Below are 17,026 nucleotides of genomic sequence, written 5' to 3'. Positions count from 1 at the left end.
CCCAGGAGGACTCATTATAACCCAAGTTTCATTAGTGTCACCTTTGCATTTCCTTGGGAGTTGCTTCAGATTTACACTAAGAGAAATATGCAGCCCAAACCCTTGGGATTTTCTTTTCTAAAGCTTTAATTTAAATCAACTCTTGAGTAACAACAAAAATCATCTGATGTCCCTCATAAAGCCTTGGACCCGCAGCGAGGGGCATGAGGCAACGGCTGACAGGAGGGAGGCAACTGATAGCTGCAATCTTGCAAAAGATAGTTGCTGAGTGAGTGGCAATAAACAGCAAATCCAGCCAGCTCCTCGAAATGGCAAATGGACCAGACTGTTCAGAACAGTCTGTTCCTTCTCCAGAGAAGGGCTGCGGTGCTGGCGGCGGGCTGGGAACGCGGCTATTCTCGGCGTGAGCTGGTCTGAAACTCTGCTTCAGAAAAATGGCAGGGCCAAGACAGGCTAATTACAAGGAGACATGTTCTAAATCAAAGAAGTCTGCGAGTGGCTTTGATGGGCTGACTCTTCTCCAGGGAGGTTTGTGCTGAAAGAGCCCTGCTCTGCCTTGTCCCATGGCCCTGCTCGCTGCTGTGTCCATGGCTTTCTGCTCTGGCTGGTGCTTGGGCAGGGAAACCCTGCTGATCCACTTTGTGTTTGGCCATGCACTTCACTGTCTCAATACCATCACCTCCTTAATCAGGCATTAACATCACTAACCCAGAAGGGGAGCAGTTTTTTCACCCAGTTTCTTGCCCACTGCTACAATTCCTGTTGGAAGGGAACACCCCAGAGTTTCTGAACCTCTCCCATAAAGGCCAAACTGGGGAGCCCATCATGCTGGGCTGGACCTGGGGTGCAATTCCTCCAGGTAGCTTTATTTCAGTTGTCCTGCTTTCCTTGGGGCTTGTGAGCTCCCCCAGGATACTTCCTTCCTGTGCTCAACCCAGAGATGAAGTGGCTTTCATTTGATTTGGAAAAGAAAAGTTAAAGAAGATAACCTGAATGCAGGTGGTGCAGAATACTCATGCAGCAGTTTTAATTAGTTGCCTTTAAATGTTAATTCAAATAGTTTCCCTGAGTGATCTTATATAGGTAAATCCTTGGTTGTCTTAAGCCACTTGCAGAGTGTGTTCAACGGGTAAGGTATTCTTAGTCCCGATCAAGAGCATTGCATGGGATGGTAATCAGGAATGATTAATTGGAAATAGCTCTTCTAAACCAGCTGTACCTGCTGTGCTCTCCCGTGCTGCCCAGCTCTGCCCAGCTCTGCCCAGAGCTGACACAGAGCTGTTGGGGTCTGTGGGGAAGGGCCTTTACTTCCCAGTTTCCCCCATGATGTCCTGCTTTTCCAGCTACAAACCACCCTCTCACCTCTCCTCCCAGTGCTCTCCAGCTAGATCTGGCACAGAGCGTTTCCAGCACAGCATCTAGATTTGCCAAGAGACATCCCTGGGGAAAAATGGGATCTGGGAGGTCACAGTGGGAATTTATTAGCTCAGCTTAGCCATAGCCAAGCACCCTGCCAGACTTCCAGAGCGATTGCATTGCACATCCCACCCCTGAGCAAAAACCCTGCCTCCTGCTTGGGTTTTATGCTGTAAAATGGCTGTGTCCCTCCAAACCTCCCGAGGGATCAGCAGCCCTGCTCAGAGTGTTACTTTGTGAGGCTTTGCCTAAATCACAAGCAAAAACCCATATTGTCTACACAGAGAACCCTGTCCCAGGCAGGTAAGAGCCCGTGTGACAGCAGCTTCTGCGATGGCTCTGTCCTTGAGTCCTCTGTTCTCTTCTCTTGCTCCCTCCCGCAGCAGATGAGTGCTTGCTATGTGCCAGGTTTGACCTCAGGGCAGTGAAATGTTCTGAGGTCTTTCCTTGCTTTCAGATGGCAGCACGTCCTCAGCTATTTTGCTTCTGTGTTTCCCCCCCCCGCGGCGGCAGCCTTTGAGCATTAATTCAGCACGGTGTACCTGCTGCAGGCAAAGTTAGTGCAGAGAGATGAAGCAAATCCCTGTCATTAGGCTCCGCTGGAGGGGCTGAGCCTGCAGTGGAAAAGAGTTTTACTTTCCCAAAGTCAAGCCCTGGGGAACTTGCTCCTAAAATGACCCATTAAAAACCACCAAGTAACGCCATGGAGTCAGTTCACTGCTGGAAATCACATTTTGCTTGGTGTCAGCAATTCAGAAGAGACCCATCTGCAGGAAATTATGATGACAATTTCCTCTTTGAGTGAAGAGGAATTACAGCTGTAATCGAGGAGGCAGTGAACAGCCTCCCCTGCCCTTGCTTAGTACCAATTCCTCTTAAAACTTAAAGCCATACGTAGAGACATCTCTACCCCATCCTGCTACCTAAAGGCTATTGCTGCTGCACTCACAGTCTGTCAGGAAAAACATACGTAGAGGTGAAAACCAACTACTTTTGTACTATTTTGTCATCTCTAATGATAGATATGATGGATATGCACTTGTTATTTTTACCCTGTAGACTTCCAGTGTGAGGATGGTGTCCCGCTGCGCGCTTGTAGAGTCTCTGGCACATTTGGCTTTGATTTTGTTGAGATTTTAAGTGTTAAATCAGGAAAATTGCATCAGATGTTTGCAGTGTTGTTGCAGATGCTGGGCATGAGAGCCTTTTCTCCCAGAAGGGTGCATGCTGAGGACGGGCAGGCAAGGAGAAGTGATATCATGCAGGGAAAGAATGGCTCAGCATTTGAGGATTAAATGGTGTGTATTTTAAGAAACCTTTTCTGTAAGAAACACGCAGCAGAACTGAGCAAAAGTCAGGCCAGTTGCAAAAGGCTGCAGGTCTACAACTCTCAATACATTTGCAATGCTTTTAGGACCAAAACTGGTGTTTGTGCATGAAGGTTGGTATGGTTCATGTGCATATCAAGGCAGCCATTCTTTAGAGGAAAGAGCAAAAACCTGGGTAGAGGATGAGCTCATGGGAGGCCATTCTCAAGCCGAGTCTTTGTAAGGTGGCACCATGAGGCCAAGGAATCACTCCAAGTCCATGGGATGCCATTTCAGCAGAGATGGTCTGAATTTGGAACCCCTTCTATAAGGTTTTGCCTTTGGATTGCTGGTTGAGAAGATCTTTCCCCATCCCCAGCTGCCTTAGCAGTTGTGAACATCTTCCTGCACCTCCCAGCTTTGCTGCTGGAGCTGACGGGAGTTTGATTATGATTTAATCCAGGCTTTTAGAGGAGGGAAAAAAGAAAGTTTTGACAGTTCCATATATAGTCCTATGACTCACAGATTTCATGTGTCAAACACCAAAGACGGGTTAAGTAGAATTAAGTTCTGGATTTGTTATAAATAGGCATTAGGTAACATGAATGTATTAAATTTGCATGAAAATATGGGCCTGATTCTCTAGCTTACCCCAGAGATCTTCTTGGATGTCGATGGGATGCTCCCAGGTGAGCTCAGATCAGAGCCAGCCCAGTTCTGTCCCCTGCAGCCACCATTTAACTGGACCCAGTGAAACAGGAAAATCATTGCTGAAATCAGGAAGGATTTATGCTGCTTGCAGAGATCAGAATTTTGCCCTTAAAATAGTACCAATAGTTTTAATTAGACCCCAAATCTGCAGCTGAAGGAACAATTTCTCCATGTCAATCAGTGCTAAATGTACCTATTAAATCAGGGAAGATGGGTTAAGTGAAAATTGCATAGAAAGTCACTTTTCTTCTGTTTTTGCCAGAAGACAAAGACTTGTTGGATTCAGATGTTGCAGACTATCTCATCCTGCTCTGATTACTGTTCTGCTCAGCCACAGCTTAAAGGTCCATCCAGACAATGAAGTCACCCTCTCTTAGAGCAAGTCTTGACAGTTGAGCATTGTTTGGGTGAAAACAATCTCCTTTAGTAAAATAAATGAGTGTGACAGACACAGACTCTACCAAATCAGAACCCTCCTCAATAGTTTAATTTACTGACTTGTTCATTGCTAAACAATTGAGAATTGGTCTATGGAGAAGGAACACAAAAAAGGCAGATATTATGGGCTGTATTTTGAGGTTGGACTAGTCCAAGCCAATGGAAAACAGGATTTTGAGCCACATTGTTTCTAGGAAAATAGTGACCACCCCTGCAGGTCTACCTTTACTCTGAGCTGAAGGTTTGGCCTTGTTTCTGCTGAGGGTGAAGAGAAGCAAACTGGAGGGAAGGGACCTGCAGTATGACACAGCCAGGGCCACCGAGACAGAGTGACAACTTCATCCCTGGAGAGGCTGCTGTTATTATCCCACGGAGCTGTCTATCATGCATGAACAGCACAAAAAGCTCTGGGAGCTTCCCTGAGCCCCTGTGGGACCCTCAGGCTCTGGTGCCTTCCCAGCATTGCTCTGCCCTCAGTTAAGGTTTTTCTTATCTAATGTCACATTCTGCTTTCTGCCATGGAAATCATTTCCAATTAAGTGCATCCTCAGAGCCTGGCTGGCTGTGAATTAGCCTGGAACTTGATGGCTAGCTTGTTAGCTCATCAAAGTCTCCAGGATAACAGGGATGGGCAGCCTCAGGAGTGATGTGCTGGTTGGGGATTTTGCTCATCGCATTTGAACTCACTGCAGCCCTGCAAACTGGGACACGGATGCCCTTTGCTCACCTTCAGCACTTCTCTATTCCCCTTCATCCCACAGCTGAGTAAGCAGCACCAGGACTACAAAACACAGCCCTGCTGCAGCCTCCAGCTCTGTCTCATGCTTCTGCCCTCCAGGGATCACAGGGTTTGCTGAGTCCCTGGGAAGAAGCTGGACACGCGCTCTGGCTTATGAGGAAGGGATTATCACAGCTCTTGTGATTCAGCCCACAGCTCCTGTGTGCTTCCCTGCATGGAAAGGAGAGAAGTGGGTATGAATCCTTAGTTTGTTCCCTATATTGGCTGTCTAAACAGTGTCTGTCCCCACGCTGGCAGTGCCAACCATTGCTGCTCTCCCAATGACAGGCATCTCGAGGATGTCCAGATGCTGAGGCAGTGGCAGCGATGTGGTGATTGCTGCTTCTCCATGAGCAAAAGAGATAGAAACTAGGTAGGAAGTCCAAGGAACTGGTGGCAAGGAAGGGAAGGGAATGGCAACTCTATGGCTCTGAACAGCAAAAGCCTGGGTTCTGCTTTCCAGTTGAAGCAAAAGGCTTCAAAGTCCCAGGTTATGAGGTGATTCAAACGTTGCAAAGGGAAGCAAGAAACAGTAAAATGAGGTTTCTGCTTGCTGTGGACTTGCAGCCAGGGAGACATCAGAGCACATGCTTCAGGTCTGGGTTTGGGGTATGGAAACCCTTCTAGTCCATGTAATGGGGGCTCCTAGCACTCCCCTGGAGACCCTTCTTGGTGATGGTCCCCGTGGAGAACCCGTCCACATTCTGGTGTGATGTCACTGTCATAGCAACCGGGATTGGACCGGTACCTGCTCTGACGGGTTCTTACCTCTCCTGTGCTTCCCACTGGAAAGCTGTTCTTTGGGAAAAACCAGCTGCCATCGCAGTCCTGTCCTCTGGCTGGAGAGGAACTGCAGCATCCTGCAGCAAGGTGAGCAGCACTGGCGGGTATAGGGAAACTGGGGGCTGCATCGGGGCTGGGGGGTGGACCAGCTTTGGGGGTGAGGGCTGCAGAGTTGGCCCCAGTGCTGCAGTGGGATGAGGGCTGCATTGAGGCAATGTCCCTGCTCATGCTCCCAGGGGACTCTGCCTGCTGGCACAGGGGGTCTGGCCTCACTGGGATTTCTATGGAAACCCAGGTACCGAAAGGGATGGAATAACTCCAACCATCTGTTCTTCCCCAGCTTATAAGCTGGATAAGAGGAGCGTGCTTCGTGATGACATCCCTACACATGTTCTCCTTTTATTCATTGCACAGCCATCTGTGATGGTTTCCTCATGTGCCAAAACACCTGAAGGGTGGGCAGGGGGACACAACTACACCACTAACCCCTTACCCAGGTTTCATTTCTCCCCTTGGAAAGCAGGGCTGTCCCCGTGGAGGCTCTTTCTTCCTCTTCCCAAGGTGCCTGCAAAGCGACTGCAGGATTAGCTGGAAGAAATGAGGAAGTCAAAGGTAAAAACTGAAGCACAAATCAAAGCCAAATTGGATCTGCTGTGGAGATCTTCTCTGCAGAAATAAATGCTGTGGTGCAGTGAGATGGATGGGTGGTGGGGAGGGAGCCAGGATTTCTTTTGCCAGCAAGGTGTTGGGTTGTACTGGGGCTGATTCTGCTGGCGATGAGGCCATGGCCTGAGATTTGGGTGTTTGGGAGGGTTGGGAGATACACCTGAGGACACAGGTAGTGGTGGATCTAAATGTCACAGCTTCAGTGCTTACCTGTTGGGCAGTTTCTCAGCTAGAAGTTACCTTCCAACAGCTGGGAATGTGAGCACTCCTGCTCCACTCCTGGGCAAAGCTGGGTTTGTTCACATCCCCAGCACGATGGGGTTTGCTCTGAAGTGGGTCTGACCCACTTATGGAGTTGGTTTGTGTGGCTCAGTGGTTTTCGTGGTGGTGAACATCTCAGGTGGCAGCAAAGAGCTGATGGTGGTGACAAAGAGCTGGAGGTGATGCCATTAACCCACTCCCCTGTGTCCATCTCCACTGTCTACCACTGCTGGTTGCATTTGCTCAAGTGACCAAACTCTCCCTCTCTGTGGCAGCGACGAGGGCTCCTCTCGAGGCAGGGCCTTTCAGATGAGCCTGTGAAGGAGTCAGAAAGGATGGTTGTGTCTGAGATCAACAGACTGCAGAAGCAGTTTCGGATAGCAGCGGAGAAGAGGAAGTCTTATAGTGTCAACCTGAGACAGCAAATACAGGCTCAGGAGTGAGTTCAGCTTCACTCAGCTGCACTGTGCTTGGAAAGTTCCTCCGTGCTGAGATCTGGGGACCCTGGTGCTGAGATGGAGCGGGGGTGGTGGTGTAGGACCTGCTCTGGTGGTGTAGATGGGGTGTGCTAGATGTCATTTGTCTTTTTGTTTTTACAGAAAAGAAATAGAGTCTCTGACTCGAGAGCAGAGAGAGGTGTTACTAACCATAGGCCAGATCATGTCTCCGAGAAACAAGATGCTGGATGACAGAAATTGTAGAGAAGCCCGATACCTTTTGCGGACCAGATATCAGTATGATTGTCTGATTAATGAAAGAAAAGCATTGTTAACTGTCCTGGACAACCAAGTAAGAACATCTGGACTGTTCCCTGCTGAGCATGGTACAGCAGAGCAGAGTTACAAAGTGAGCCCTGGAGCTGAAACTCCTTGATGTAAAATGCATTTAGTTCAGGCCTTGGAATATAATGCTGCCTCCTGGCAAAAGACACATGACAATGACAAACGGATAGAGCCAGGCTCCCGTTCAAGTCAGCAGTGCTGGCTAGAAATGTAAGGTCTGACTCTCAACCTTGCTGTCCCCCCAGTCTCTGCAGCTCCTCTTTGATGGCACACACATGCCTGGGGTCACACAACATCCCTCTGCTTTTCCCTTGACTTTTCCTCCTGAAAAAGAGGCAAAAATGGAACATTAGTTGTGCTGCCTGAGACATGGCAAATAGAGGAGCAGCAGTACCTGAGGGATATCCCATTACTTCTCCTGAAGACAACCTGGTTGAATTTGGCCAGCAGTGGGGTCTGAGGCCAAGGGAAACCCAGTACTGCAGAAGAGACAGGTCCTTGCTGCTTTCTGCTCTGAACAAGCTGTCCATGACAGAAAGCAGGGAACATGCTCCTGTGGTTTATGGTTGCTAGAGGTGCTGCAGAGCTTTCCACAACAGGGTTAGCTTTCAATCAGGGATCTCTTGCCTGAGTCATACCTCTCCCACCTGCTCCCCACTTTGTTGTTCTCCAGCTACTTCATTCTTCTCCCGGATTTATTTTCTCTGGCAGCTCCCCACTTCTGGAAGAAGTTTTCCTCCTCTCAGTCCCAGGGAGGACTGCACAGATCCCTGCCTGGCCAGCACAATGCCGCTACCAAAATCCCATCCTCATTGCCTCTTCCACCCTACACAGACTGCTGCTGTGCCTTGTCCAACACCTGCTGAATTTCCCTCCAGAGGCAGCCGCATTTCCTTCGTGAGATGAAAATAAACCCATTCCTAGATACAGTTCATGTTTCTGCATGTGCAGGATAGGATCCTTTGGGATTAAAGCTGCTTCTATAACTGTGAGCTCATTAATGCCATGGTTGCTGTAGTTCAAGTCAACAGAGGGTATTTTCTTTGGCTAAGTGTCCTGACAAGAGTCCAGAACACAGGGGTGGAGATTAAGCTTTCCTTTTATTATGATTATTATTATTTTTAATGTGTTGCAGATACAAGAGCTGGAAATAAAGGTTGTGAAGCAGAACCTGATAGCAACGAAGGTGAAGCAAGCAAACTGTAGCAAACGGCTGCAGAAGCGGATTGACACACTGGAGATGCGTCTATACAACGTGAGCAAACCTATTGCAGACATTTGGAGACCATGTGTGGGGCCACGCTGGGGCCTGTGTGAAACCCACTCTTTGGTCAGGACAAAGGGTTAATGGTGCAAATGCATTTGGTTGACCTGAGCTGCATAAAGGACCTGGCTTGTTCCCCTGGCCTCAAAGGCTCCTTCAAGCTTGGTGACCCAAATGCAGCACTTGTGCTGTGCCAACAAGCCTGAAGGTCTGCACCTGTGTAGTGATAAAACCAAGCTGCCTGAAGCCACCTTGACTTGGACAACGCCAGCTCCAGGTCTCTGTTGTGATCAGCCTGACTTACTGTTGCCTCCCCTGTATTGGGGAGGATAGTGCAGGGCTGACTTAAGATCTCTTAGGCTGTGTTTGTCCTAGGTCTGGTCAAGGTCTTTCAACAGAGACCTGAGTCCTATACCAGCTTCAAGCTTTTTGCGTCCCTCTCCCCAGGCCAGTGTCCATTTCAATACCATCCTGGCCAAAAATAAGAAGCTTCGAGAAGAGATTGAAAGCCTGCAAATCCAGAAAGCTGTTTTGGATAACTTCTACTTCAAGCTCCATACAAAGCTGGATCAGCAGAAGAGAAGGATGAACTCTGCTGTTGAGCAAACCACACAAGCCTACGAGCAGCGGTACGTGGCTTTGAGAACCCTCTGTGGCAAACTCAGCACCAAGAGGCAATGCCATTGATAAGTGTGGATGTAAAGAGAGTGCTTGCAACTTCAGAGAGAGGATTCAGTGCTCTTCTCTTAGCTGGGTGCTAAGGATTAGGTGTCTGGTCAGTGCAGGGAGATTGGTACACACGGTGTAACCTGCTGCTGCTCTCTGTGTGCAGATCAGAGGCCCGGGCAAGGATTGCAGCCATGAGCGAAAGGCACAGCAAAGACACTGCCCAGTACCACATCGAGATGCAGGAGCAGGAGCGTATCCTTGCACGGGAGACCAAACTGAAAGCCTTCATACTTGCCAAATTCACTGATCGCTCTGAACTGGAGGAACAGGCCAAAAAGGAAAGAGGTATCAGAGGAGAAAGAGTATGTGCAGCTGGGACTGCCAACCAGGAGTCTGCAGAGCTGGCAACGGGGCTGTTTATAGTGATTTATAGCACTGCACCCCAAAGGCAGGACCTCTTCCCTGTCCAAAGGCTTCTTCACCCAACCTTCACCCTACAAGTGAAAAGGATGAGCAGTGATAACCACCCAGCACTGTGTGTGCCCTTGGGGCAGAGGGAGGGATGGGGATACTGCCCCTGTGTGCAGCCATGTCTCCTTTTATCCTCCTGGGGAGGGATCCCACTGTGTTTGCCCCATTCCCATGAGGACAGTGACGTGCCTGCTTAGTTCCTGGGTGAAACCAGGACACCTTCTGCCCCTCTGGCACTGCTCCCCCCTGCCCTGCCCACCACACCGAACCCCACAGCACCTGCAGGGAAGGCTCGGCAAAGGGCCGTGCACAGGGACACGCACAGCCTGGGCTCTCTGTCTCTCCCTCAGAATTGAAAGCAGCCCAGAGGGCCAAGAAGAGCCAAGGGGAGTGCTTTGAGACCCGGGAGGTGGCTTACAAACGCCTGCTGGAGCTGGCAGAGGATGGGAATGTCGACCAGCTGCTGAATAGCTTCATTGAGAAGGAGCAGAAGAGCTTTGCCTGCTTCCTCTATGCCTCTGAGCTCAATGATGATATGGAGAAGATGCAGCGGAAGATCAGGGAACTCCAGGTGTGTTCCAGGCTCTTCATGTTTCCCCTCTCAGCTGGTGCTTTTGGGCTAGAGTGGGTTTTTCCTCTCCCATGTGTCCAGCACTACTGCCCACACCAGAACCCGGCTCAGCCTGGCACACGGGTGGGATTAGGGGAACGCGAAGAGGTAGCCAAAAATACAACTCCGACAGACAGAACTGTGTTCTCAGAGCTAAAAGTGTCTCAATGCTGCCACCGTGTACCCAGCAAAAATACTGCAGCATCCAGGAGAGCCAAGAGCTGCCTCTGCCTCACTCCTCTGGCTGGAGGGGACGTCACCTGCCCTCCTGGCCTGGGGACAGTGGTCCCCAGAGGAGTCAAGTGGGACGTCCCTGCTCCCAGGCGGAGGGATGTTGGGCACATCTGGTGGGCATTCAGCCAGTATCCCTTTTGTGTGCGTGTGTTTACACAGATTGAAATTGCATCCCTCGTGAAGGGTCAGAAGTATGCAGAGACCAACAAGTTTCATCTCCTGAAGAAGCTGGAGGTATGGCGACCAGGATTTCCCTCTGCAAGGGCAGCAGATCCCTGTCTGTCTTAGCATGTCTCCTAGGGAGTCTGGTCCTGCCGATGCTGCTCTGGCCAACGGCAGAAAAGGGCCCTGCACTGGCTTTGGCAGCCCTGTCTCCCAGTGCATGGTGAGAGGGTGATTGGAGGGCTCCTGCCAACCCTGCTCCTCCTGGAGCCTTGTCCCTGGCATGGGGAGCTTGGGATCCCCTTCACAGAGCCCTTCCCCTGCAGGGATGGGAGCATCCCACAGCCTCTCCTGTGACGTTCCAGACTGGAACTGGACAGCACCGGGGTTGGGAGGAGGGCAGGGAACTGGTGTGACACCTCACAAAACCTTTGCTGACAGAGAAATCTAACGGAAACCACTGAGGAAGCCAACCAATACGAAGACCTGTGCAAAGAGAGAAGCAAAATCCTGGGCCAGCTCAAATCCAGCTTGGAAGTCCTGCTCAAAGAAATCGGCTGTGACGCTACGGACATAATGAAGCAGCTTGGAGAAAAAGGGGAGATCACGGATCTGAACCTGATGCAGTATTTTGGTGGGTCAGGGCTGCCCATCTTCCCACGCCACATGGCCTGGACCTTCTATGTCCACCACTTGCTTGCACTGTGGTTTAATTGAGCTGGTTTTTCGCCCCCTGCTCTGTCATGGATGAGTGTCCCTAATGTGATTTTGTGATGCCAAATTCAGGAGCTAACCTGGCTGTCCCTGGAAGCGTTCACAGAGCTTGTAGATGAGGCCCTCAGTGGTGTGGTTTAGTGGTGGATTTGTCAGTGCTGGGGTAAAGTTTGGACTTGATGATCTTAAAGGTCTTTTCCAACTTAGTTGATTCTATAATTCTATGATCCCAGTGGACCCCCAAGCCCTCATCTTGGCTCTAGGTGTGGGACCCTGCCTTGGACTCTTGGCTCTGGGGAGACAAGCTGCCCAGCGGCACTTCCATGGGAAAATCCATGGATCCCCTGCTCAGCAAACATCTGGGGGTGGGTTGGGGCCCACAGAAGCCCTGTAGGATGGTGCTTCTTCCCACCCAGGTCTCATGGAGAAGAAGACCAACGAGCTCCTGCTGCTGGAGTCCATCCTGCGCTATACACTGACTGAAGGCTCTTCTCTGGACCTGCCCTTCACCAACCCCCTGCTGGGAGGCTCCGAGCTCCTCCGGGCAATAAACTGGTCCCAGGTCTGCCCACCCCCTCCCAGCTCGGACAGCACCAATGACACCATCGATGCCTGTGAGTGCGGGAGGGAAGGGCTGCGTCCATGCAGCCAGACAATCCATGATCCCTATGTCCCGCTGTCACCCATCCTCCCCAGCCAACCCCACCCAGCCTGTCCTGCCCCACCAGGTATATAAGGTGTGTGTGATGGGGTGGATGTTTTCTTGGGCAGTGGAGGTGCCTCTGGACCATGATCAGCTTTGCCAGATGGTTCTCCAGAACCAGAAGAAGGATTGGGACAACGCTGCCAGCACGGATGAGAATGCACCAGGGATGGAATAAATAAACAGTTTTACTCTTGAGTTCCCCTCTGCTTCTGTATCCTGGACATCATTCCATGTCTGTTCTCCTCTGGAAGGAGCCCAATGCCTTCTGCAGGCTTCAAAAGGTGATATTTCAGCATGGCTTCACCCACTGCTGACAGCCACCAAATCCAAGGCCCACTGCTCTCCAGTGGGATGCTGTCCCCATGGCACAACCCAACACGCTTCCTGCAGCCAGGCATTGTGTAGCTACAAGGGAGGAGATGCAGATCACAGTCCCAGTCCTGCCCAAGGTGCATGGGGGGATATAATGGGGATTAGTGTGCTTGCTGGGTGTCCCCTGCTAACCCGGCGGGAGCAGGCAGCTCTCTACTGCCTAAAGTAAAGCTAAGCTCGGTGCTGGTGCTGGGCTGGTGGGACCAGATGGGTGCTTGCTACAGCTCAGGGCCAAACAGGCTGTTTGGGGCTAGGAGATAGGCCAGGCTGGGACATGTTGGGGCAGAGAGACTGAGGGCACAGGAGGATGATGTGCAGTGGGGCTGCGACGCTGGGGTGAGGGTCTGGGGGGGTTTTAGGGCACAGACACACCACACAGACACACCACACAAGCCCAAGCACTGCTCACACCAGCAGCTGGATTTCCTCTTGCCAAAAGACAGTTTAATGTGGATGCCATTCGTGTGTTCTCCAGGGAAGGAAGGAGGCAAAGGGACCCCCCATGCGACCTAGAGGGAGGCAGTCCCGTGGTGTCCAGTTAGTCCTTCTCTTCACCATGTGTAATGACATGGACAAGGTTTTTGTAATCCAGGTTGCCAGACATGTCTGGAGGGAAGGCTGCGAACATCTGCTCGATCTAAAGGGAAGGAGACAGGTTGAAAAGGTGGCACAGAAGGGGTTTGTGGCTGGGGGTCTGTCGGGATGGTGGGAAGGAGCTCGTACCTCTTCCTGGGAAAACCTCTCGCCCTGTGTCATCAGCATTTCTTTGATGCTGCAAACAAGAGTGTGGTGAGTACCAGGGAGGCCTCGGTGAGGACACCCACCCTCCCCCTGGCCACCCCTGCACTTACTAGGCAGATTTCAGTCCTTTTCCCTCTGGATCGAACACCTTGAATGCATTCAGGATCGTCTCCTCCGGGTCTGCTCCTGTGGGTGATATAGGCACAGCCATTGGAGACAGTGGAGGAGGAAACCAATGCAGCCTCCTGCTTCCCACAGCCTTTCGGGGGAGACGGGAAGGCTGGGAAGCATCATTCCAACAGGAATGTCAACCCTGCAGCTGGGGCCTCAAGTGGAGGTGGGGGCAGTCGAGGAGCAGATGCAGGGCTCTGGTGTGGCCACAGAGCAGGCTGTCACCACCGCCCCGCAGCCGGCGTCTATCTTATCTTTGGGTGTATTTATAGAGCTCCAGGCTCCTGTGGCTGCAGAGCCTCCTGGAGAGCTGCAGGGAGGCTGCATGCCTTGGGTGGTGTGTCAGCAGGCTGAGGGACAGCAGCATCTCAGCCTCTTGGGGTCTGCTAAAGGCTGGGGAAACTGAGGCATGGAGACCTGCTCACCCCCCACAACAGGTTGGGGGGACATAGAACAAGATCCAGCCCCAGCCCTGCCTTTGGGACTGTTGTTTTTGCAAATCAGTGTGAATTTTTGGGGTGCAGGGACCTCACTGGGGTCCCTGATACTGAGTTTGTGGTGTGTCAGGACAGGGAAGCAGGGAGAGCACCAAGATCTGGAGGATGAGGACTGGAGCTCTTGGGAAGAGAGGTTGTTGCTGGTGAAGATCCCACCATAGCCTCTGTCTTTGGAGGGTCCCTGTGCTGCTGCTAAGTGCTGTGTGGCACTAAGTTATGTGGGAGGGATGGGCAAGAGAGGCAATTTCACAAGTATCCCATAGTTGTCCTCACATGTGACCTTTTTCCATGGCATGGGAAGCATCTTTGCTCTTCCCACTTCCCATGCTCTGCCTGCTGCAGAACAGCAGCCAGTGCCACTTCCTTTCCTTCAGCAGCTCCCATCTGATAGCTCCATGGACCCTTTGACGGGTCTCCCTGGAAGGGTGATGGAGGCCTTGGGAGTTTGGTGGCTTCCTCAGGTGGGACAGGATGTTGGTGATGGTGTTGGTGCCCACCGACCCCCCCAGCCGCCCTCTCACCCTTGAGTTTCTCCCCAAACATGGTGAGGAACACGGTGAAGTTGATTGGGCCGGGTGCCTCCTTTATCATCTCATCGATCTCCTCATTCTTCACGTTCAGGCGCCCTAGGGGAGAGCAGCAGTGGGTGAACTGGGTGTCTATGTCCAGCTGCAGATGTGTGCAGCCCTCCAGGCTCTGCTCTATGTGCTGGAGGCTAAAGGACACACCATGGGAGCCTTCTTGTAGGTTTTTCCCCCATCTGAAGCAGCACAGCCCTAGGGAGCCACCTCTGACAAGGAAGGGCAGTGGCGGACGTGAGGATGGGAGAATCATGTACTGATTTCCATCATCTCCATCTCTGCTTTCTACAGCCTCAGGATCACAGCAGAGGGCTGCAAAGAGCTGAGCTGTGCTGCGTCCTTCCCTCACTGCCCCATGGAGCAGCCTGCTTCAGCCCACCTTGGAAGATGTTTTGGGTTGAAACCACCAGTGCTGCTCCTCCCTATGTCAGAAGGGAACAGGACTGAATATCTACATCCTTTTGCCTGAGGTTGGGTGTCTTTGGGACTCCCCGGCCCCATCACTGGTTCATGCTGGCATCTGTGATGAGGGAGCCAAGCTCACAAGTTCACAGCTTCCCACAAAGCCCATAAATCCCCCTAATGCCCCTACACCCAGAGATGCTGTGGGATAGGCCCAACCAGGCCCTTCTCAGCACGTGAAAAGGCAGGAAGCATTTGGTTGTGTATAATCCAGCAGTTGGATCTCTGGGATAAAACACCCGCTGCTCTGGGATCTGCTCCCACATGGGAGTCACCCCGGGTGGGATCCCACCGGCTAACAGAAGTGGGTTTGGATCAGGAGGTTTTCAGTGCACCAACAGATCCAGTTACTGCTGGGGCTTGGTTAAATGGGGGCTCACAGCTGGTTTCTCACATAATAGGTCTGATGTTGTCTAAGCTGGTAGGAAAGATCCTGAAAGGGGTCTCACCGAGCGCAGCAAAGGTGTCTCTTAGATCTGCCTTGTCGATGAAGCCATCCCGGTTCTGATCCATGATGGTGAATGCCTGGAAGCACAGGAGGAGGACAGGGAGCACAGGGAGAGGGAGAGTTGTCAGCCTTTGCAAAGGCTTTAATACCCTCCTCCTCCTCCCTTCAACTTGAATGGAACAAGGGCACCTTGAGCCCTCCCAGGATGGAGCAACAACCATTACCCAAATCCAGCAGCAATCCTGGCCCCTGCCCCCTTGGGTGTTGTGGGGTGGTGGCTTCCTATGGCAGCCCAGACCCTAGTGCTGTACAGACCCGTGTCCAGCCATGCAGGGGGAACACCATCAAGGGCTGAAGGTCACATCGCATCATGGACCCTCGGTCATCCAAACACACTCACCTCTTTGAATTCCTGGATCTGGGCCTGCTCAAACATGGAGAAGACGTTGGAATTAGCACCTTCAATCCTCTTCTTGGCTTTCTTGGGTGCCTGCAGGGGTTCAAGTATGTATCACTAATTCATTGGCTTTTTATGGCGTGGAATAAAAGCATGAAACTACCCTATTTTTAGGCGAGTCCTTCATGGTAGCTCTGGGCTGGTGCTGCTGCTCTGCTCTCTTCCCTGGGTGCTTGGTGCATTGCTCAGCTCTGGACACATGCAATCCTCCCATATTGAGGGGTGTTAAGATTCCTGCTTAAATTACAGCTTTATCTTTGCCTTCCTGATGAATTCAGCCAAAATAGGTCCCAGGAAAGATGAGTTGGGAAATCGCTTCCCTACCAAAGGCTATGGCAGGTAAAAGGGTCGGCACTGCTGTGAGATTGAGATCTCCCTGGATGGATATCCAGGTTTGGGAGCTGGGGGTTTGCTGCTGAGGGTGCATCTAAGGGCTGTAGTCATTAGGTGCTTCCTTATCCTGCTGTGCCTCACTGAGAGCTCTTATTAAACTGTTTGCTTAATAAAAGAATCGGCCTCCTGCTGCAGTGAGGCTTGAAACAACAGCGCTGCTCACCAGCCCACCCTGTCCACCATCCCTCTTCCCACCACGCATACCGGCAGCCTTTCCCTCTAACTGGGGGGGGGGTTCTGCCAGAGAAGGGATTTTAGGGAACACAATGGCCCTTCCTCTCACTGTATGGAGGAAGGGAAAGCAGAAGTGGTGTTTGGACCCCAAAACCCTCTGCCCCAGTTAGAAAGCTCTGCTAGTGCGGGATACACCTCTCTGTTCCCCACGGGATGCTGCTAATGCAGCCAGACTGCTCACCCCCTTCCCAGGGCAGGAGGGACCTTTGGCCATCAGATCCCTGTTGCCTCCATCATTCCCTGTGCGTTAAAGCTATCCTGGTGAAAAAGCTAATGGATTTTGCCTCTTCCCGCTGGGATTCTGAGCTCTCAATACTCACCATGGCTTCGCACAGGCACTGGTGTTGCTGTGAGAGGTGTCTCGGAGGCAAGTCCCTCCTTCCCCTTAGGCTGAAACAATAAATACGTCCCACCCCGGGTTAAAAATAGCCTCATGTCCACTTTTGGCTGTAGTAGGTAAATCAGCCACCCCCAAACCTCTTGTCTCGGGCTCTCTCTGTCCCCCTCTCTCTAATCTGGAATAGCAGCTTCTTGTCAGCGGCTGACGTGACACGTGAGAGCCAGGGAGGGTTTCAAGGTTAACCAAGTGGCCCTGCAGCTCCTGCACTGGAGATGCTGACCCACAGTGGGCACTGCACAGGAGCAATCCCACCTGTGTTTGTCACTCGGGATGGGGCTGGGAGGATTTGGGCTGTGGG

The 17,026-nt window shown here is 51.6% G+C and overlaps 2 protein-coding genes across 2 annotated transcripts; one reads left to right on the top strand and one right to left on the bottom strand.

Moving 5' to 3' along the window:
• Nucleotides 1-6,635: 6,635 nt before the first annotated feature.
• CCDC63 (coiled-coil domain containing 63) lies at nt 6,636-12,147 on the top strand (the record flags this gene model as incomplete). Its single annotated transcript, XM_010020577.1, has 10 exons — nt 6,636-6,799; nt 6,960-7,149; nt 8,278-8,397; nt 8,854-9,035; nt 9,239-9,420; nt 9,897-10,117; nt 10,550-10,624; nt 10,994-11,186; nt 11,683-11,880; nt 12,038-12,147. Coding segments are annotated over 10 exons (1,635 nt in total), but the record flags the coding sequence as incomplete, so codon positions are not given.
• A 735-nt stretch (nt 12,148-12,882) lies between these two features.
• Nucleotides 12,883-16,864, bottom strand: MYL2 (myosin, light chain 2, regulatory, cardiac, slow). The gene is made up of 7 exons (XM_010020576.1): nt 16,649-16,864; nt 15,645-15,734; nt 15,246-15,321; nt 14,275-14,379; nt 13,196-13,271; nt 13,068-13,116; nt 12,883-12,981 (listed from the first exon to the last, which is right to left on the bottom strand). The coding sequence occupies exons 1-7, from the start codon at nt 16,649-16,651 to the stop codon at nt 12,883-12,885; spliced, it is 498 nt and encodes a 165-aa protein (XP_010018878.1). The 5' UTR covers nt 16,652-16,864.
• Nucleotides 16,865-17,026: the final 162 nt, after the last annotated feature.

This window comes from Nestor notabilis, unplaced genomic scaffold (assembly GCF_000696875.1).
Source record: "Nestor notabilis isolate BGI_N333 unplaced genomic scaffold, ASM69687v1 scaffold19078, whole genome shotgun sequence".
Lineage (NCBI taxonomy): Eukaryota > Metazoa > Chordata > Aves > Psittaciformes > Psittacidae > Nestor > Nestor notabilis.
Note: the sequence above shows the minus strand (reverse complement) of the source record. Positions and strands in the feature narration are given on the sequence as shown.